Below are 23,506 nucleotides of genomic sequence, written 5' to 3' on the forward strand. Positions count from 1 at the left end.
AAAAGGGGTTGGACGGATTCCTAAAGGACAAGTCCATAAACCGCTACTAAACGGACTTGGAAAAATCCAAATTTCCAGGAATAACATGTATAGAATGTTTGTACGTTTGGGAAGCTTGCCAGGTGCCCTTGGCCTGGATTGGCCGCTGTCGTGGACAGGATGCTGGGCTCGATGGACCCTTGGTCTTTTCCCAGTATGGCATTACTTATGTACTTGGCATAAGAGGTCATGTCTCAGTGAAAGAGCATTGATGCAGATTTGTGCTAGTATTCTATAACTGAATCTTCTGCCATTATAGAATTGGCGTGCAGCATCAGGACACCTAACTTGAGGTGCCAAATTATAGAATTGCCCCAAATATGTCTGGAGTTTAAAAGTGTAACCTTGTGAGCTATTTGTTTGTTTGCATATTTCTTCATTCTAATTTGTATTCTTTTTCCAATTCTTGGGGTCCACTATTTGAGGTCTCTTGAGAACCTTTTGCTTTCTTTAAAGTGATTTGGATTTCTTTTTGAAATTTTCTTATGGAATTCTTTGGGCTTCAATGCTGTACAACTGTATTGCTTGATGTAAATTAAAATTAAAAAAAAAAAAAGTACCTGCAATGATGGTGGTGTAATTTTTGTACCACAAGTTCACAGTTTAGAAACTCTGGGGTTTCAGGTATTCCACAAAACTCAAGGTTATTTCTTCCACTACAATTCTGTAAGTCCTTAACTGCCAGTTCTGCAGCAGCCTTTTTAGACTCAGATAGTTGCTTCTCAAGCCTTGTTACAATTTCAATATGCTTGTCCAAGTGGAGTTCTGTCTCTTCCAAACGATATCCCAGCTCAGTGATCCCACCATAGAGGTCCACACCAAGTGCAGTAAGATCAGATTGAACAGCTTAATAACAGATTTCATCTCTCTATGCTACTCACACATCTCCTTCAAGTGCCCCCTACTCAATGAGGTATTCAGGTTGCTACTACCATCCACCATTGCCTTGGATCCACTGCCCCCATGGGTCCAGCAGCTGTTATCCACCATGCGAAGTGCTTGCAGCACTGCTCAAACATAGGTGAACTCCATGAGATCCTTCTGTCTGTGTTTTAAACCCATCTTAGCGGATGAGGGTGATACTAGAGCATTTGTTGAAGGTTGATAGCTAGAATCAAAGGACGGATGGTGAGGATAAGTGCTAGATTGACCTCATGGGACTCGGAGCTGACAGCTAAAGCAACCATCTCATCAAATGACATCACTTCCTCCTCCAAGATGTTGAGTTTCTGAATTGAGTTTATCTGAATGCAGCTTTGGAAACGAAAGCCCAGGTTCAGCAGTTAGGGGAATTATTTTTGTTGATTTTCTCTCTAAATGAGTTATCAAATTGGAATCTTTATGAGCTCACTCTTGGCTCCCTCTCAAGCTTACTGAGGATCCACTCTATCATTACTGTGTTTGCTTTATCATTTTTTTTCTATAACTATTTTCTTGATATTGTATCTTGGATTCTTCCATGGATTAGTGGACTGTAATGGGTGTTTGGGTAGTTTTCTTATGTAGTTACAACTTTACTATTGATTATGTTAAATTCTTCCTGTTTCTGTAACAAGATTAGTTCTTGAATTGTAATTTTGAAAATTCAATTTAAAAAAATACTACAATAAGACAAACTCAGAGATTCAAAATGGGGAGGGGAATGGAGAAGTTTTATCGGTTAGTTAGACTTCTGCCCAGTTTTCAATAATGGCAGCCATCTCTGATTGCTGTAAGAATTTATCTGGCTTCTGTCTGAATGAACATGTGGATTAACCATCTGTGTTTTAGAAATGTACTACACCATACACATCTGAAAACAAAAGTGCTGTATTTTGAGTCTGAAAATAACAATGTTAAGTCACAACACAAGGAAGAGAGGGGAATAAAGGAAATTGTGCACACTACCAGAACCCTCATCCACACTCTCATCACCTCTCGCTTAGACTATTGCAACTTGCTTCTCCAATCTGTTCAAAATTCTGCTGCAAGACTAATATTCCGCCAGTGTCATTATGCTCATATTAGCCCTCTCCTCAAGTCACGTCACTGGCTTCCTATCCGTTTCCGCATACAGTTCAAACTCCTCTTATTGACCTATAAGTGCATTCACTCTGCAGCTCCTCAGTATCTCTCCACACTCATCTTTCCCTACATTCCTCCCCGGGAACTCCGTTCACTGGGTAAATCTCTCTTATCTGTACCCTTCTCCTCCACTGCTAACTCCAGACTCCGTTCCTTTTATCTTGCTGCACCATATGCCTGGAATAGACTTCCTGAGCCAGTACGTCAAGCTCCATCTCTGGCAGTCTAAGCTAAAAGCCCACCTTTTTGGTGCAGTTTTTAACTCTTAACACTTATTCACTTGTTCAGAACCCTTATTTTATCATCCTCACTTTAATATTCCCTTATCTCTTGTTTGTCCTGTTTGTCCTAATTAGATTGTAAGCTCTGTCGAGCAGGGACTGTCTCTTCGTGTTCAAGTGTACAGCGCTGCGTACGTCTAGTAGCGCTTTAGAAATGATAAGTAGTAGTAGTAGCAGCATTATACCAATTGCCAGTGAGACACATAAAAGAGAAGACCTTTAAGCCTTCAAAATACAAAGCTGGGTCATAGCCAAATGTATAAAAGAACTACATTCATCAAACTCTGAGAACTACATGTTATCTTCATTAGGGAGAACATGTCCACCGAACACTAAATGCTGCTCAAAAATATCAGCAAAAGGTCACAAACAATGCAATCATTTTAATGAAAGGAGAGCATAAGTAGAGAATCATCTCTCCATGCATCTCCACAGAGGCATGCTATGGTAGCAAGTATTCTTACTAAATAACTCCCCCCCCCCCCCCCCCCACTTCACAGTGCATACTGCCGATACAGTAAAAATTATGCTGTAAAGCCATCCTCCATCTTAACCCACTCCTCAAGAACAATGAGAACACCCAGTTCCATTTTCCACTTTTTGCAATGTATCACATACAACGGACACTGTTCTTGAAGGAATTTATAAAGAATATAAACAGATTTTTTTCATGGACAAAAAGTCCTCCCAACTGCAGAAAATTGCTTTTTTTTTAAATTTTATATTTAAATCATTTTTATTGACATTGAACAAACAATTACATTCACTACTCATTGAAAAGGCATTATTCAACATCAGAACGATTGCTTCAACTTTTATCCCCATGAGCCCATGTCCCTCCCTCCCCTTCCCCCCCTGTGTTGCTGGCTATGCCTGCAGAGTGAGGAACTTTATGGATCCTGTAGTGTTTCTGATAGCTCTTCCATTCGAGATTGCTTCCCTGCAGATTGCGACACTCCTTCCCCCCCCTCCTCCCCTCGTAACCTATCTTCTCTGGGCACAGTCATTTCCTATAGAGCCTATTCCTACTCTCTTTAGTCCTTCTTGTTCTTTATATTTGGTGTCTTTAAATATTCAGTAAATGTCCTCTGGCTGCTGGTGTTGGGGTCTGCCAAAAAGCGGCCCATCTTTGTTGAAAACTTTGGCCAATTTTTGTGTCCATCTTCGGGACGTCCATTCTTTCCATTCTCATTAGTTGTATCATCTGCACTCTCCACTGTGTTATTGTAGGCGGCAGGGCCGTGCCGACACGGTAAGCAAGGTAAGCAACGCAGGGGGGCGCCAACCTCTAGAGGGCGCCACTCACTTGCAAAATCTTTTACCTGAAGTTGTACATAAGTACATAAGTACATAAGTAGTGCCATACTGGGAAAGACCAAAGGTCCATCTAGCCCAGCATCCTGTCACCGACAGTGGCCAATCCAGGTCAAGGGCACCTGGCACGCTCCCCAAACGTAAAAACATTCCAGACAAGTTATACCTAAAAATGCGGAATTTTTCCAAGTCCATTTAATAGCGGTCTATGGACTTGTCCTTTAGGAATCTATCTAACCCCTTTTTAAACTCCGTCAAGCTAACCGCCCGTACCACGTTCTCCGGCAATGAATTCCAGAGTCTAATTACACGTTGGGTGAAGAAAAATTTTCTCCGATTCGTTTTAAATTTACCACACTGTAGCTTCAACTCATGCCCTCTAGTCCTAGTATTTTTGGATAGCGTGAACAGTCGCTTCACATCCACCCGATCCATTCCACTCATTATTTTATACACTTCTATCATATCTCCCCTCAGCCGTCTCTTCTCCAAGCTGAAAAGCCCTAGCCTTCTCAGCCTCTCTTCATAGGAAAGTCGTCCCATCCCCACTATCATTTTCGTCGCCCTTCGCTGTACCTTTTCCAATTCTACTATATCTTTTTTGAGATACGGAGACCAGTACTGAACACAATACTCCAGGTGCGGTCGCACCATGGAGCGATACAACGGCATTATAACATCCGCACACCTGGACTCCATACCCTTCCTAATAACACCCAACATTCTATTCGCTTTCCTAGCCGCAGCAGCACACTGAGCAGAAGGTTTCAGCGTATCATCGACGACGACACCCAGATCCCTTTCTTGATCCGTAACTCCTAACGCGGAACCTTGCAAGACGTAGCTATAATTCGGGTTCCTCTTACCCACATGCATCACTTTGCACTTGTCAACATTGAACTTCATCTGCCACTTGCACGCCCATTCTCCCAGTCTCGCAAGGTCCTCCTGTAATCGTTCACATTCCTCCTGCGACTTGACGACCCTGAATAATTTTGTGTCATCGGCGAATTTAATTACCTCACTAGTTATTCCCATCTCTAGGTCATTTATAAATACATTAAAAAGCAACGGACCCAGCACAGACCCCTGCGGGACCCCACTAACTACCCTCCTCCACTGAGAATACTGGCCACGCAATCCTACTCTCTGCTTCCTATCTTTCAACCAGTTCTTAATCCATAATAATACCCTACCTCCGATTCCATGACTCTGCAATTTCTTCAGGAGTCTTTCGTGCGGCACTTTGTCAAACGCCTTCTGAAAATCCAGATATACAATATCAACCGGCTCCCCATTGTCCACATGTTTGCTTACCCCCTCAAAAAAATGCATTAGATTGGTGAGGCAAGACTTCCCTTCACTAAATCCGTGCTGACTTTGTCTCATCAGTCCATGTTTTTGTATATGCTCTGCAATTTTATTCTTAATAATAGCCTCCACCATCTTGCCCGGCACCGACGTCAGACTCACCGGTCTATAATTTCCCGGATCTCCTCTGGAACCTTTCTTAAAAATCGGAGTAACATTGGCTACCCTCCAGTCTTCCGGTATTACACTCGATTTTAGGGACAGATTGCATATTTCTAACAGTAGCTCCGCAAGTTCATTTTTTAGTTCTATTAATACTCTGGGATGAATACCATCAGGTCCCGGTGATTTACTACTCTTCAGCTTGCTGAACTGACCCATTACATCCTCCAAGGTTACAGAGAATTTGTTTAGTTTCTCCGACTCCCCCGCTTCAAATATTCTTTCCGGCACCGGTGTCCCCCCCAAATCCTCCTCGGTGAAGACCGAAGCAAAGAATTCATTTAATTTCTCCGCTACGGCTTTGTCCTCCTTGATCGCCCCTTTAACACCATTTTCGTCCAGCGGCCCAACCGACTCTTTGGCCGGTTTCCTGCTTTTAATGTATCTAAAAAAGTTTTTACTATGTATTTTTGCTTCCAACGCTAATTTCTTCTCAAAGTCCTTTTTTGCCCTCCTTATCTCCGCTTTGCATTTGGCTTGGCATTCCTTATGATCTATCCTGTTACTTTCAGTTGGTTCTCTTCTCCACTTTCTGAAGGATTGTTTTTTGGCTCTAATGATTTCCTTTATCTTACTGTTTAGCCACGCCGGCTGACGTTTAGTCTTTTTTCCCTTTTTTCTAATACGTGGAATATATTTGTCCTGAACCTCCAGGATGGTGTTTTTAAACAGCATCCACGCCTGATGCAAGTTTTTTACTCTGCGAGCTGCTCCTTTCAGTCTTTTTTTCACCATTTTTCTCATTTTGTCGTAATCACCTTTTCTATAGTTAAACGCTAGCGTACTTGATTTCCTAGTTTCACTTCCTTCAATGCCAATATCAAAACCGATCATATTATGATCACTGTTATCAAGCGGCCCTCGTATCGTTACCCCCTGCACTAGATCATGAGCACCACTAAGGACTAAGTCTAGTATTTTTCCTTCTCTTGTCGGCTCCTGAACTAGCTGTTCCATGAAGCTGTCCTTGATTTCATCAAGAAATCTTATGTCCCTTACGTGTACAGATGTTACATTAACCCAGTCTATATGCGGGTAATTGAAATCCCCCATTATTATTGTGTTGCCCAGTTTGTTTGCGTCCCTGATTTCCTTTAACATTTCGGCATCCGTCTGTTCGTCCTGCCCTTCCCGCATCAGGAAGTGAAGGTAGCCCACGCTGCTCTGCTAAAGCTGCTTCAAAGAGTACAACCAGCAGCTATTTATGGCTTTGGTGTGTGAACAACTTTCATTCAGGGTGAGCTGGAACAACATTCAAATTAAAGAGAACAGGTTTGGAGGCAGGTGTGCAAGTGAGACTGGGGAGAAATAAAAAAATAAATAGTGTAATTGTTATCTGTAAGTGGTTCAAAGTTTTTGTTTTTTGAGCATGTACACTGAGAGGAGGGCATGACTGCAATGATGTGTACATAATTATCATAGCTACAGCTAAAATCCATTTAATTGGCTGAGGTTCAAAGAGGAAGTTTAGCTGACGTTTAGTGTAGAATAGCTGGTAAGTAAAAATCTGATTGCTTTTTTTGTGTGTTTGTTTTTATATAAAACATTCTGCTTGGATAGGGAGAGTTTGTGATATTTGAAAATACATTTTGCTTTAATGAAATTGCTAAACTTTAGAGTCAGAGACTTATCAATGAGGGATACATACAGTGGAAAAGAAGCCCTGGAAACAGAGTTAAGAGGACAGATACCAGCAACAGAATCAGATACTGGGCCAGCATGATCAGAAAAAGAAAGTCACCAGCCAACAAAGGTAGAAAAAAATCGTTTTATTTTCACTTTAGTGTTTGGAATATGTCCACTTTGAGAATTTACATCTGCTATCTTATTTTGCAATGTATAGCAGTTTCCAAGAGACTGGGCTCCCAGTGAGCCAGGGAGGTCAGACTGTGTAAATGAGATGAAGAGACCCCCCCCCCCCCCCCCCCCCACTGTAACAAAGACAGGAACATGCATAATCAAAGCTTAGGTCTCTGCAGTTACAAGGGCTGGCCATTCCTAATTATGCTAATAGTTTTTAATAGCCTATTTAAAAAAATAAACACAATTCCTGCTGTTTCTTAACACTGCTCTCCAGAGAAAGCACTGCCTTTATAAAGAGGCTTTTCAGTGGGACTTAAGCCTCTTTATAAAGGCAGTGCTTTCTCTGGAGAGCAGTGTTAAGAAACAGCAGGAATTGTGTTTATTTTTTTAAACTGCTTTCCTGTGTAAGCTAATTTACAGTTTTCTAGTATATGCTTGACATTGAAGGGTGTGGTAGACCCTTTTGTCAGGTCTGGCTGGGCCTGTAATTTTCAGTCTAAAGGAAAGACAGGTAGCAATGGAGAAACATCTAATGAAGAAGCGAGACGGGGGGGGGGGGGGGGGGGCATCAACTGATAGTCTGCAGGGGAGCACCAGAGACCCTTGGCACGGCCCTGGTAGGCGGCTTCCTGGACAACCATTCTGTCAAAATCACCTTCTTTGCTACTGCAGTCGACCATTTTGCAAAAGCTTTATATCCTTTTGGTGACGGTGCTGCAATCTTGAAGTGGTCAAACAATAATTTACAACCGGGCCTCCACTGCACCCCCCACATTTGCGAGATTCTGCTGAGCAGTGTTTTCCAAAACCTGTTTATGGAGGGGCATAGCCAGAACATGTGGCCTAGAGTTGAACCCACTGCGTTACATTTTGGGCATTCCCCTGCTGGCGACAGTCCCATATGAAAAGCCCTTCTTGGTGGTATATGCATTCTCAATGCTGTCTTGTATTGAACTTCCCAGCTCCACGTGAAGTTTGTCGTGGTCCTCATTGTCACAATATGATTCTTAAATACCTCTGTGGGCAGAATGGTGCCTAAGTCAGTTGCCCACGCCTTTGCTAACTGCTCATAATGTAATTCTGCTGCCGTGTCTCTAATATGTCTATGATGGGTTGATAGAGGTATTTTGTTCTGGGCTGCCAATGAGTATGCCTCTGCCAGTTCCTCCTGTACATCTTCTGTTAAATTTTGCCACTTCAAGCTAGTCACATAGTGCGATAATTATTGATAATGAAAAAAATCTGAGTTTGGTATTGAGTAAGAACTCTGCATTTCTTTGAAGGTCTGCAAGCGGCCTTCTTCTGTTAGGACCTGATAGAGGTATGTGAGTCCTTTTGTCTGCCATTTTTTAAAAGCAGGATACATGTCTCCTGGTGGGAACGCTGGGTTTCTGCACATGGAGAGGAATGGAGTGGTCCTTGCCGAAAAATTGTGGAGTTTACATATCCATTTCCACACTTTTTTTGCTGTGGGTAATATATACGTTGTTGCTAGCACCTTTGGGATAGGCCCCCATGCCTCATGCAGCAAACAGCTAAAATGTACTTTTCCAGTGAGTTCCAATTCCACAGGGGTTGCCGTGAAATCTTGTGTTGCTCTGTACCAGTCCGCTATATGCCTCATTCCACTGGCTACTGTCATATGGTGTATACTGAGCAAGCCCAATCCCCCGTACTCCACTGGCGTTTGCAAAATTCTCAGAGGGGTCCTGGGTTTCTTCCCTCTCCACAGAAACTTTTGAAGCTATTTAATATTTTTTCGTCTTTGTTTTTTTAAGTACAGCGGCAGGACTTGAAACACATATAGCCAGCGAGGAATAGTTAACATGTTGTATAGGGCTATGCGTCCCATCAGTGACAAAGGGTAACCCATTCCATGCCTTTAGTCTGTCTATTGTGTCAGTCAATAGTCTGGTTATGTCTAGATCATATAATTTGTCCAAGTCTTGTGAAATAAATACTCCCAAATATCTGAGAGGTTCGTCTTTCTGTAATGTAGTGATGTGCTTTTCTTCTTCTCCTTGCACTATTAAGGCTTTTGTCTTTTGTAAGTTCAATGTAAACCCTGAGTGTCTCCCGTATCGGTCTAGTTCTTCAAGTAACCTGGGCATAGACTTTTGTGGATTTTGTAATAAAAGTAAGAGATCATCAGCAAAGGCCAACGTTTTTATTGTGGTCTCTCCAACTTCTACCCCCTGTACCCCCTTTCGCCCTGTGTGTCTCAGCAATGGCTCCAACGATAATATGAACAGCAGTGGGGACAGGGGGCATCCTTGCCGGGTCCCTCTGCCTATTTGAAACAGCGGGATCTTGATCCCATTTATTTTTTTATTTTTATGTATTTAAATTTTCCAATATATCACCACATAAAGTGAATATGCAATCGGCATTATTTAACATTAGGAAACAAAAATTATAAGTATATATCTTTACAGCCCATTTGTCCACAAGTTAAAGAAATTTGATTCCAAGATTAAGGAAATTAAAAAAGAAAAAAAAAATACAAAAATTAATAATCAATAGATGCTTCCTCTGGTTCAGACCCCAGCCTACTAAATTAGGGAAGGTTTACTATAGTCACATCAACTCTTGCATCAATAAACTCTTTCAACTGTTTTGGATCTACAAACTGAAAATGTTTACCCTCAAGCATCACATTACAAAAACAAGGAAATCGCAAAACAAAATTTGCTCCCAATGCCACCACCTAGGGCGAAGTTCCAAAAAGGCCCTTCGTCTCATCTGTGTAGGCCGTGAGAGATCTGGAAAGATACGGACCTTTGAGCCCAAAAACAGATTTTCTAAGTGTCTCAATGAAAGCCGTAGTACGGCATTCCTATCAGGCTCCAACGCGAAAGTGGCAAGCCGAGTTAACCTCTGAGTAACTATTTCTAATGAGCTTTCTAGGAATGAGGTAAGATTCATTCCCTCCCCTATTACGGGGGGGGGGGGGGGGGGGGGGGGGGGGGGGGAGGGTTCCCACCTCCACTCCAGTACTCCCGATGTAATAAGCCCGTGTAATGGGACAGAGTGAGTCCTTGTCCATTCCCAGGATGTCCACCAAATATTTTTTTAACCATCTCCAAAGGAGAAATTAACGGCGATTTGGGAAAATTAAGAAACCTAAGGTTAAGCCTTTTAGTCTGATTTTCAAGGTATTCAAGTCGTTTATGTAGGAAATTATTGTCTTTAACCAAAGCTGTTTCTATAGATCCCATTTCTTGAATTTTGATATCCACACGTTCCAATTTCTGGGTTTGCTGTGCAGTCACTTGTGCTTGAAGCAGGGCAGCCTCAGAAAGAACTTCAATATCAGAAGAATTCTGCTTTAAAGTAGTTTTGCATAGAGGTTTGGATATTGTAAACCATATCCCATAGTGACTCCAGCGTCACAATTGCTGGTCTAATCACTCCACTAGCCACAGGAGGAGATTGAGGTAGACTATCAGCCCGAGCTAACTTGGAAACAATAGCTTGAGGCAATACCTTTGAAGCCTGTTGTAGTAATGTTTCCCGAAGTTGAGAATCTATCTCAGTTGCTGCAGTCACACCCTCAGACAGGACCAGCTGAGCCACTTCGGCATCTGTCTCTGTTTGAACAGCCAGCAACTCTCTTCCAGGCTGGGGAGGTGCAATTCGCTCCACAGGGCTCAAGGAAGCCCCATTTCCACTCTCAATCGACTCCGAAGGGCCGAGAGCTGCAGTGGGGGTCGAAGTTCCCTGAGGACCCAGTTGCTGCCTGGGAAATTGCAGGGTTGTTTGTTTCATCGTCGAGGAGGTCACAGGAACCGAGGGAAATTCCTTTACCTTCCCCCTCCGCTTCCCCATGGTTAACGAGGCTACAGAGGCACCGAGAGACTCTCACAAACACAGCAGCCTCCAGGAGCAAACACAGGTGCGTCTATTCACAGCACCATCTTGGAATTTGGACTTGTCCTTGATCCCATTTATTAACAAGGCTGCCTTTGGTTCTGTGTATAACAGCTGGAGAGCCTCAACATACCAGTCCCCAAATCCCATCACTTGTAACACCTCAAACAGATAGTCCCATCTTAGCTTATCAAAAGCCTTTTCAGCGTCTATACTGATGGCCCATGTCTGTCTTTCCTGTTGCTGGCTGGTTGCCATGCCCAGCAGTAGTCTGCGTACATTTCCTACGATCTGCCTATCTTTGACAAAGCCCACCTGTTCTTTACTGATTAACCGTGGCAGTATTTGGGAAAGGCGGTTAGCCATGATTTTGGCCAGTAGTTTTAAATCAACATTTATCAATGATATTGGCCTACATGAGTCCACTAGGTGCTCCTCCCTTCCTGGCTTTTTTAGTACTATAATTAGTGCTTCATTTGCATGTTTTGTGAATTGTCCCCGTCTTACTGCGTGATCATAATAAGATACCATGGGGCCTATAAGTTTGTCGCTTAGTAGTTTGTAAAATTCCCCTGACAGGCCATCTGGGCCTGGCGCAGAATGTAATTTCTTGATCCGTAAGGGATGGGAGGCCGGCCTGTTTTAAATATCTGTTTAGGCCGTCCTTATCTCCTCCGTCTGGAGCTGCATAGAGCTCTGAGAAATGCTGACTGAATAATTCAGCATTCTTCTCACTTTTATGATGTATGTGCCCATGTTTATCTTTCATAGTTGTTATCGCGCCCCTTCCTCCCCAAGTCTTGACCATTCCAGCCAACAAGGATCCCATTTTGTTCACGTATCTCTGAAATTTATATTTGGAGTATAGGAGCCCTCTTGTTGCCCTTTCATGTAGTAATGTGTTGAGAGGCACCTGCACCGGGTGCAGGTTCTCTTTATTCTGCCCTGTCGGAGACCTTGTGTATTTTTTCTTTGCTTCGGAGAGTTTGCGTTCCAGGTCTACTACTGCCCCTGATATTTTCTTATTCCTAGCATGCACATATGCAATTACTTCTCCCCTTAGAACCACCTTTGCAGTGGCCCAAAATAAGTACATAAGTACATAAGTACATAAGTAGTGCCATACTGGGAAAGACCAAAGGTCCATCTAGCCCAGCATCCTGTCACCGACAGTGGCCAATCCAGGTCAAGGGCACCTGGCACGCTCCCCAAACGTAAAAACATTCCAGACAAGTTATACCTAAAAATGCGGAATTTTTCCAAGTCCATTTAATAGCGGTCTATGGACTTGTCCTTTAGGAATCTATCTAACCCCTTTTTAAACTCCGTCAAGCTAACCGCCCGTACCACGTTCTCCGGCAACGAATTCCAGAGTCTAATTACACGTTGGGTGAAGAAAAATTTTCTCCGATTCGTTTTAAATTTACCACACTGTAGCTTCAACTCATGCCCTCTAGTCCTAGTATTTTTGGGTAGCGTGAACAGTCGCTTCACATCCACCCGATCCATTCCACTCATTATTTTATACACTTCTATCATATCTCCCCTCAGCCGTCTCTTCTCCAAGCTGAAAAGCCCTAGCCTTCTCAGCCTCTCTTCGTAGGAAAGTCGTCCCATCCCCACTATCATTGTCGTCGCCCTTCGCTGTACCTTTTCCAATTCTACTATATCTTTTTTGAGATACGGAGACCAGTACTGAACACAATACTCCAGGTGCGGTCGCACCATGGAGCGATACAACGGCATTATAACATCCGCACACCTGGACTCCATACCCTTCCTAATAACACCCAACATTCTATTCGCTTTCCTAGCCGCAGCAGCACACTGAGCAGAAGGTTTCAGCGTATCATCGACGACGACACCCAGATCCCTTTCTTGATCCGTAACTCCTAACGCGGAACCTTGCAAGACGTAGCTATAATTCGGGTTCCTCTTACCCACATGCATCACTTTGCACTTGTCAACATTGAACTTCATCTGCCACTTGCACGCCCATTCTCCCAGTCTCGCAAGGTCCTCCTGTAATCGTTCACATTCCTCCTGCGACTTGACGACCCTGAATAATTTTGTGTCATCGGCGAATTTAATTACCTCACTAGTTATTCCCATCTCTAGGTCATTTATAAATACATTAAAAAGCAACGGACCCAGCACAGACCCCTGCGGGACCCCACTAACTACCCTCCTCCACTGAGAATACTGGCCACGCAATCCTACTCTCTGCTTCCTATCTTTCAACCAGTTCTTAATCCATAATAATACCCTACCTCCGATTCCATGACTCTGCAATTTCTTCAGGAGTCTTTCGTGCGGCACTTTGTCAAACGCCTTCTGAAAATCCAGATATACAATATCAACCGGCTCCCCATTGTCCACATGTTTGCTTACCCCCTCAAAAAAATGCATTAGATTGGTGAGGTTGGGTCTACTCTGTGTTGGTCATTAAAGTCTGCAAACTCCTCCCATTTTTGCCTTATAAATTTTGTGAAATCCTGATTTTTACATAGGTAGGCCAGAAATCTCCACCCTCTCCCCTGCTGCTGGTAATAACTGGGCACCTCCAAGTCCAGCCAAACCATCGCTTGGTCCGATATGTCCGCAACTCCTGTGGTTACTGATATCACTTCTGGGAACATCACGCGCGCTGTTAGGATATAATCCAGCCTCGAGTGGGTCCCGTGTGCCCTAGACAAATGTGTATAATCTTTTTGTCCCTGATGTAGGGCCCGCCAAGTGTCTACTAGGTTTAAACTCTGTATAAATGAGGGCAATATTCGGGCCCGGGGACCTCCTCTGTGTGCCAGGTTTGGCGCTGAGCAATCTTCTCCCGGTTGTGCTACTAGATTGAAGTCGTCCAATATCATTAACTTTAGTGATTTATACACTCTACAGATCTGCACCAAGTCATCATAAAATTTCCAATCCCTACTGTTTGGCCCATACAGTGTCAGCAGCAGGATTCCCCTACCTTGCAACCATAAATGAATTAGGACATATCTCCCCTGTGTGTCTGACAATAACAGTTCCGATTTTGACATTAGCCCTTTCCTAATTAATATTGCTACTCCCCCTTTGCGACCATCTGCACGGGAGGCGTGTACCTGGCCCACCCAACTTCTCTGCAGCTTAGCATGTTCTTCTTGTGACAACCGCATCTCTTGGAGGCACGCTATGTCTGCTTGCTTCCTGTGCAATGCTGCTAACACCTTGGAGCGTATGACTGGGGATGTAATACCTCCCACATTCCACTTGAGCAATCGAACAGACCTAGCCGCCATCCATTGCTTGCCCCTGCTCAATCTGCAATGAATTAATCCTGTGAGGGTTAGGCGCCCAGCCTCACCTCTCCCTCTTTTTCCCATTTTGTGTGTTCCCGACCCTTTGCAGCTCCAACACCATCAACCAGTGCTGTATGTAGGACTGTGGCTGTAGCTGTGTAGAAAGGTCATTCCCTTGTTGAACTAGGTGAATGTGGCTCCGAACCTTTTCTGTGCCCCTCCCAGTCCTCCTTATCTCTACCCTCTGCCCTCCCCCCCATTCTTCCCCCCCCCCCCTTTGTCCCTCCTGGATCTTATCCCCTTTGTCCCTCTCTGCCCCTGTTTTATCTCCTCTCCATAGAGGAAATTGGTGATCTCCGTGATATGCCCCCCCCCCCATCCATTCCCGTTACATGTGAATTGCACTCTATGATGGTTATTCTATGAAAACATTTCAACATCACTTAAACTACATGCATTACTTAACATTTACCAACTTATATCTCACTTGCAGTCCAAAACGTTTGGCCTTTGCGAGTTCAGATCTCCTATTAAATGCTTAGCTTGTTCCATAACTGGCAAATGTCCACTCAAGTTTTTGCAATTTGTACCCAGTGTATTGTGCCTTGCATTCCCTTGTAATCCTTTTGGATCTTGGCTTTCTCTGGTATACTTTATTCCTTCTGCCCACTGATTCTCAATCTTAGGTTCTCGTTGCTTAAGCTTCTATGTCTCCGCTTTTATGTTCATTGCTTTCTGGAATGTAGCTGCTTCATCTGCGGATGTAAAGATATGCCATTTGCCTTTGTGTGAGATTTTTAATGTTGCTGGGTAAAGCATCATAAACTTTTCCTTCCGAACAGACAACGCGTTACACACTGGGTTGAATTCCCGACGGCGTTGTTGCAGTGCCAATGAGTAATCCTGAAATATCTTTACAGGTGTTCCTTCATAATTGAGGCTGTCTCTTTTTTGACACGCACCCCTCATTATTTCCACTTTATGTAAAAAATTGTGCACCTTTGCAATTATTACTCTTGGCCGCGTGTTACCTTCCTGTCTTCAGCCTAGCCTGTGTGCTCGCTCCAGACAAACTTTTCCCATGCTGTCTGTAAGAGCGAGTTCCGCACTGAGCCATCTCTCCAGCACTGTGCTCAATGTCTGGTCAGGTATTGTTTCGGGAAATCCCACTATTCGAATATTTGAGCGACGGGAGCGGTTCTCCAAGTCATCGAGTAAATTGCCTTGCTCTACTACAGTTTTTTGCAAGTCGCGTACTGTATTCTCTAGCATCGTCTCGCGGTCCTCCTTCCCCGCTTCTCTGGATTCCAACTCACTCGTGCAACGTTTCATTTCCTCCATTGCTCATTCTATGGATGTCATATGTTCCTTTAGCTGTGCAAATTGCTGTTCCGTCGCTCCTTTTACCGCTACTGCTATCTGTTGTAGCTGGGAGTCACTAAATAGTTGTTGCTGTTCTAGGCCCGGACTCCACGCCATCTTGGAATCGGTTTGGCTGCGTGTCCGCGCTAGGTCTTTTTTTCCCCCTGTTTTACTCGTCTTGCCAGTCTCTGCTCGAGTTACAAAAGAATCCATGCAACTTTTGCTTTGCTCATGTGCGTTTTCCGCGTTCTCTGTTTACTTTTCTGTCCGGGCGGAGTACGAAACCAGGAGGGGACCCGAGAAAGTGACGTGCTGGCTTCCTCCTCTAAGGCATCACGTGATCTCTTCAGAAAATTGCTTTTTAAATGAGAATATTATTTTTAATTTGTTTCTCACTAATGAAATGCGTGATTTGCAAATATGCAAAGTAATGGTTCTAGGGTACTACATATGTCCTTATGTGTCCTTGCCAAAATCTAAAAAAATCTACTTCTCATCATCAAAAAGCTAATCCATTCACACAATTTCCTTCACTGCCCAAGCCCAAATTAGTTCTGGTGTTAAATTAGGAAGAAAATGAGGAGGATTAAAGAACAACAGGGTGTGGATAGTAACTGAAAATCTGGCTCTGGGTCCATATGATCCTAGATCTGAAGTGTAGAGAGTGTTGTAGGTAACATAAAAGTGGGGAGGGTTCTATAATGTGGCAAAAGCTATATCTGCCGAGAAGCTTCAATCTGGGTCTATAGCTTGTGGAAAGCATTTTGAAACCATTCAATCACCGCTCACACTTGTGCTGCCTTATAACATAACATCAAATTAGGAAATCCCAATCCTCTAATCTTTCGAGCAGTATTTATTAAAATTTATTTACCACCCTTTTGAAGGAATTCACTCAAGGCGGTGTACAGTAAGAATAAATCAAACATGAGCAACAGGCGATTACAGCAATAAAAATATTCAAATAATACAAATATGGCATAGTATACTACTTACAATGTAAACACAATATGTAATAGAACATTTTAATTGACAGTGAAGGGTATAAGCAAAGATGGAACATATAGATAGGTAAGAGAGTAAGAAGAGTTAAAAGTAAGGTGACTAATTTAAAGAAAAATGCACATGAGGTCAGAGAGATGGTTAACATATAGATAGGTAAGAGAGAAAGGAGTTAGAAAATAAGGTGACTAATTTAAAGGAAGAGCTATTGGTAACACTTGAAATAAATACAGAATTCTTGATAGAACAATCATTTGAATCACTGAAAGTCTATTAAGCCAGGGACGAGGTTAAAAAACCAACCTATCTAAATTGTCTTCAATAGCTCTGAACAAAAACAGATAATTAGCTTGGAATAAGGCAGAATAGGAAGAGGTCAACTAGAATCCCAAATATTTGGTAGAACCCCAGACTCAGCAAAATAGAAAGGAGGCCTGTAATGCAAGAGTATGAGTGTGAGGAAGTCTATAATAAATTTTCTCCCCCCTCACAGCACTCCCTCACATTTACAGAGCCATATTAAAAGACAGGCGGGAAAGAGACGATTCAGCAGGTGCAGAGCAAGGAGGGTGAGGTCAAGGCAGGATAAAACCCCTCAGCACAGATCAGTACGGGAAGACCAGAGGAGAAAAGTAAGCCTTTCAACTTATACCTCCACCACAGCTTACAAAAGTGTAACATGGAGAAGCTCTACTCAGGTAGGCCAAGTTTATCTTGGAACCCTCCTGGAATAAGTAACTTGTGAACTAAGGGCCAAACCTGGCTAAACTGTGCTGAATACTGGGAGACAGAAGTTTAACTCTGGGATTCTAGGCCAGAGATAAGCGCTTGTGCTCCCTTTTGAGAGACAGACTAGTACATGCCATGGCCTCACCACTTCCAAAACAGACCACAGAAGAGAACTTTATAAAGACAAAGATTGATTTTTGTGTTTATTTTCTCCTGATCTGTGAAAGGAACATGTCTCCCATTTCTCTGCATATAAATAGTGATTTTATTTCACATTTAAGTATCTGTGTTTCTGTTGTTTTCAAGGCTTCAGGCCCGCCCTCGCTCACACTGTTACGCTAAGCATCTAAAGTTGCATTAAAAGCCTCAGATTTTGACATATTAACCTTGAAACCAGAAACTGTGGAATATGCAGCTCTCTTTCAATAAATTTGGAAATGTAACAATTAAACGAGTAAGGGCCACTTTAAATTCTTAGGACCCAAACAAATTCCTGTAATATCCACATTAGATCTAATACACTACGCAAAGGGTTCCAGGAAAAGGGCAAAGAAGAGAAGCGATAAGGGACAACTATGCTTTGTGTAACACCCCAATGCAAAGAAAAAAGAATTGCCATCATTAATCTGTACACAAGAATAAAAAGCCCAAATCCAGTTACAAAACTTCTGCAAGAACCCAAATTTTACCAAATTTCAGAAAATAAATTCCCAATGAAGCCTATCAAAGGCTTTTTCTGCACCTATGCCTAACACACACATAGAAAAATCCTCCTGCTGAGCAATCAGCATTGAGTCAATTATTCTACACACATTATCTACAGCTTTCCTATGCTGTATAAAACCCACTTGGGTCAGGGTGAATCAAAATAGGCAAAAAAGAGCATTTCAAGGTGCAGACTCCACCTTCAACTCCGGAGGGGCACTGAGGTGCAGACTCCACCTTCAACAGCAGCAAAACGTCCTCCACCGAAATCAAAAGGGTGCCAGCATAGGAAGTGCCGCACGTGGCACCGAAATCAGAGGCCTCACAGCAGGCTGAGGGCCTTGCAGGGCAGCAGGAAGAGACATGGCTGGTGCAAGCACACCAGATGCCAATGCACTCTGCTGAAGGATCAAGTTTATTATAGGTCTACTATCCACCCCTTTGGGGTGTCTTCAGGGCGGCTTACAATCTAAAATATCATTAAAAAGGAACAAGGTAAACAAACAAAAAGAATTCAGACATGACTATTAGGGCAGGGGGAGAATTATAATAGTTAAATCCTTGGAGACGGGTGTCACGCTTCACACAAAACACTGGATAGTGAGCCCTTGGGCCACTGCCGAGGGATGGCAGCAGCAGGAGGAACACTCACCCCACACCAGCACAGGCAGAGCTGACGTACCTGGATTTGGCAAGGTCTCTTAGGCAGGCAGCCAGACAAAGCAGAAGTCAGGTCCAGGCAAAAGTTCAAAAGGCAGGCGGCAAACAAAAGCAAAGTCAGGTCCAGGCAGAAGTCTCTATGCAGGCGGCAAGCAAAAGCAGTAGTCAGGTCCAGACAAAAGTTCAAAAGGCAGGCAGCGAGCAAAAGCAAAGTCAGATCAGGCAAAAGTTCCAAAGGCAGGCGGCAAGCAAAGTCTAAGTCCAAGTCCAGGCAAAGTTCCAAAAGCAAAATACTGAGGGTAGCAAAGGGAGCGCAGCAACAAACACTCGCAGAAGAAACACCTCTGAATACCTCTGTTGCAAGGCAAACTAGGGAAGCTTCCAGGAGGTTAATAAAGGCCAACAGCCAGGGAGTTCACCAGGTACGGAAAGAGCTGAGTTCCAAAAAGTCTCGAGACCAACTGGCAGGCTAGAAAATCCGGACCGGAATTACTTCTGGAACCGGGAAAACCATCAACCGACAGTCCATTGCGACCACCAGGTCTGACCACCAGGGAGCGAGATGAATGAGAGCATGCCACTGAGGCAGAGACATAACAACGGGAGAGGTTCCGTGGGATTGGAGAAGAGCGGATGTGGTCCCGCTTCACAAAAGTGGTGATAGGGAAGAAGCTGGAAACTACAGGCCAGTAAGCCTCACTTCGGTAATTGGAAAAGTAATGGAAGCGATTCTGAAGGAAAGGATAGTGAATTTCCTGGAAGCCAATAAATTGCAAGATTTGAGACAACATGGTTTTTACCAAAGGAAAATCATGCCAAACGAATCTCATTGAATTCTTTGACTGGGTGACAGGAGAATTGAATCATGGATGTGCTATAGACGTAATCTACTTAGATTTCAGCAAAGCTTTTGACACGGTTCCCCACAGGAGGCTCTTGAATAAACTTGACAGGCTGAAGATAGGACCCGACATGGTGAACTGGATTAGGAACTGGTTGACGGACAGACGCCAGAGGGTGGTGGTTAATGGAATTTGCTCGGATAAGGGAAAGGTAAGTAGTGGAGTGCCTCAGGGATCGGTGCTGGGGCCGATTCTGTTCTATATATTTGTGAGTGACATTGCCGAAGGGTTAGAAGGTAAAGTTGGCCTTTTTGCGGATGATACCAAGATTTGTAACAGAGTGGACAACCCGGAGGGAGTGGAAAACATGAAAAAGGATCTGCAGAAGCTAGAAGAATGGTCTAAGGTTTGACAATTAAAATTCAATACAAAGAAATGCAAAGTGATGCACTTAGGGAGTAGAAATTCATGGGAGACGTATGTGTTAGGCGGTGAGAGTCTGATATGTACAGACGGGGAGAGGGATCTTGGGGTGGTAGTATCTGAGGATCTGAAGGTGACGAAACAGTGTGACAAGGCGGTGGCCATAGCCAGAAGATTACTAGGCTGTATAGAGAGAGGTGTGACCAGCAGAAGAAAGGAGGTGTTGATGCCCCTGTACAAGTCGTTGGTGAGGCCCCACCTGGAGTATTGTGTTCAGTTTTGGAGGCTGTATCTTGCTAAGGATGTAAAAAGAATTGAAGCGGTGCAAAGAAAAGCTACAAAAATGGTATGGGATTTGCGTTACAAGACGTATGAGGAGAGACTTGCTGACCTGAACATGTATAACCTGGAGGAAAGGAGAAACAGGGGTGATATGATACAGACGTTCAAATCTTTGAAAGGTATTAATCCGCAAACGAACCTTTTCAGGAGATGGGAAGGCAGTAGAACTAGAGGACATGAAGTAAGATTGAAGGGGGGCAGACTCAAGAAAAGTGTCAGGAAGTATTTTTTCACGGAGAGAGTAGTGGATGCTTGGAATGCCCTCCCACGGGAGGGGGTGTCGATGCCGATGCTTCTTGGCCTTCACCTGATGCTGGTCATAATGCTCCTCGGTGCCAACGAAGACACTGAAATCCCACACCTCCTCAGTGTCAGGTCCAATGCCGACCAGTGCCAGGGGCCCTGCATAGTAGTCGATGTTGAGGCAGGCAGAGACCTGCGTGATGTACGATCACTTCCAGTGTCTGAGAAGGGCCCAGTAGCCATAGGGGCCAGTGCAAGACTCAATGTCGACCTCGAGGATTCGGACTGGGCTCCAAAAAGCTTTCCAATCTGAGCCTCTCTAGCCAGCTAAATCCTTTTCTTCATACAAAGGCAAAGTACAGAGATGGAAGGGGTATGTGAGCTTAAAAAGGGGCAAATCACCAAGAAAAAAAAGGGGCAAATCACCAAGAAAAAAGGGGCAAATCACCAAGAAAAAAGAAAGGTGAAAAGCCATACCGGAGCTCAGGCTTAAGAGGGACTACTGAGACAGAAAAAATAAAGAAAACCTAAAGTGGGGAAAAACAAAACTAAACCTATAAAGGTAAAAGGAAAAAAGTCCCAAAAGGAAAAAATGAGGTATGAAGGCAAAAATCCTGCCAGGAAGGCACACAAAGCTGTCAAACAATTCATAAGCATAACAAAGTGATTTATAAAATAGGATCACTTTTGACGGCAACAACAGTGATTTGGAATCATTTGCCTTTGAGTACTAGATCAACTATGGAAACAATAAAACTCAAGAGACCATCTGTTTATCTAAGCATTCGAGGGATAAAGCAAGGCTGGGTACAAGACTACTGTGAAACATTGCATGTTTGATACTGTATTGTGACGACGGTATGTGAATTTATTATTATTTTGTGTTTAATTGATTTGAAGTATTTTTATTTTATATAAATTTTATGATCAAGTATGTTTATTATGTTCTCCGCTTAGATACAAGTGGAATACAAATTAATAAACCTTAAAACAAGCCTGTCTATGTCAAGCGAGATCACGGTTGTTTAGTCACAGTTTGCTTTGGTATGCATTGGGAAATACTGATTGATTTTTAATTCAGGGGAGACAACTCCAGCCCTTGAAGCCTGCAAATAAGATGTGCTTTTGAACTACCAACAATGTATATTTGTCAGACATACCAGAAATTTGATTTTCAAGATAACAAAGATCTGCATATCACCTTTACCTTACACCAGACTGGACTGTGGCCAAGGACTGAGGACTGTAGACACATATCTCATAATGTAGTATTTCTCAATCCTCTCCTGGAGGCACACCTAGCTAGTTGGTTTTTCAGCATTACTGCAATCAATATGTATCAGATACATTTATATATATATGTTTCATGAAAGTTCACTGTGGTAATCCTGAAAACCCAACTGGCTAGATGTGCCTCCAGCAGAGAATTGAGAAGCACATCCGTTGAGTGATTAACCAATGGATTGCTCAGTCACTGGTTTTATCAGTATATTCCTATCTTGTGAACAGAACAGGTACTTTGGTTTTCATTTGACATCATTCGGGTTGCTAACACCATATCCATTTACTTTCCATTGTGGACATCAATGTGTTGGTCTAACAAGAAAAGAAAAAAAACACAACTGCAGAGAAAAGTGCCAGTAAAACTTTCTGTAAGGCAGTAAAGTGAGAAGCGAGGGAAAACAAACCAAGTAAAGCTCAGCTTATCATTCTCGGCACAATGTAAGGATTAGCTATCCTAAGCCGGGAGGAACACATTAGAGCATGATGGACAAGCCAGTCTCATGGTAGCCTTCACTACAGAGTACTGTGGGAAGCTTTTGCCAGGAAGCATGCACCTGAAAAGTCTGGCAGCTTGGTAGTAGCCGACACCTAAATGTGCATTGCTAATCATAAAGCCATACAAAAGATGCGAGGATATCCACATTAAGTACTGCCTTTAGCAACGTGAACAGAAAGGCTTTTTATCTGCAGTGCAAACTACGCTGCTATGCTGAAATATTTTTTCTAAAGAACACAAAGCAGTTTCTAGTCTCCATCATTATCAAAATAGCATTCTAAAGGAAGTTTTAAAGTTATCATTTCACATCCTGTATAATACATTTTTGTCACTGACTTCCATTCCTACTCAAAGCACCTTGGCTTTATTATTGGCCTATGGGGAAAAATCACAGTGTAATAAAGGATTCCATCTTTTTGTTATGCTGTGCTGAGTAATATAGCGAAATGCCTGACAACTGTATCCACACAAGATAGAGAAATAAAAAATATATCTTAAAAAAAACCAAAACAATGAAGCAGAACACAAACATGATTTATGGTAAGTTAAGTGAAGGAAATCTGTTTGAAACAAAAGTTCAAGTTTAAGAAAACGAAGAAAGAAAACAATGCACAACCATTGACCTACCAAATCCTGGAATGGCTTTGAGGCTGGATTTGAGGCAGATTTTTTCCAGCCTGAGGTAGCTGTAGCGCAGTAGACAATTCCACAGGAACATCCAGTCCAGTCTGGTCCGGTGGTTCATTATAATAACACTTCTTTCACCTGGTATGAAACCATCACCTGTTATCACAACTTTGGCGCCAAAGACCATCTCTAGCAGAGCCTAAAAAGACAGCAGCCAGCCTTGTGGTTAGAAAAACAGATTAGAAAACAGCCAAGGGAACTGCATTCAAATCCTGCTTCTATGGTTGACACTCCTTATGACCTGAAAGTAGATAGCCCTTCATTTTAAAGGAGGCACAGAGCAGGGACTATATTATTAAAATGCATAAAGTTACATAACTAATGTTATTTAAAAAAAATCTTAATCAAAACAAACATCATTTTTATATATCACTTTGTTTTTAACATCATCGTTATTTGGAGTTCTCATCATTACAAAAGAAAGAGAAAACATTGTCCAGATCAATAGACAAACCAGCAAAAGTCATTAGTCATTGTATCTCTCATACCACATCACCATTATTTGTACCTAACAAATGCTATTATCCGGCAATTAGTCAAAACATA

General features: G+C 42.9%; 1 protein-coding gene across 2 annotated transcripts in view; it reads right to left on the bottom strand.

The window, feature by feature from the left end:
* LCLAT1 (lysocardiolipin acyltransferase 1) overlaps positions 1–23,506 on the bottom strand; it is a 536,959-nt gene that overhangs the window by 260,268 nt on the left and 253,185 nt on the right. For both annotated transcript variants that reach the window (XM_030196117.1, XM_030196118.1), the window contains exon 4: positions 22,901–23,099. In XM_030196117.1, coding sequence (XP_030051977.1) covers positions 22,901–23,099 — 199 coding nt within the window. The remainder of the gene's footprint in view (positions 1–22,900; positions 23,100–23,506) is intronic.

The sequence above is a fragment of the Microcaecilia unicolor genome, chromosome 3 (assembly GCF_901765095.1).
Source record: "Microcaecilia unicolor chromosome 3, aMicUni1.1, whole genome shotgun sequence".
NCBI lineage: Eukaryota > Metazoa > Chordata > Amphibia > Gymnophiona > Siphonopidae > Microcaecilia > Microcaecilia unicolor.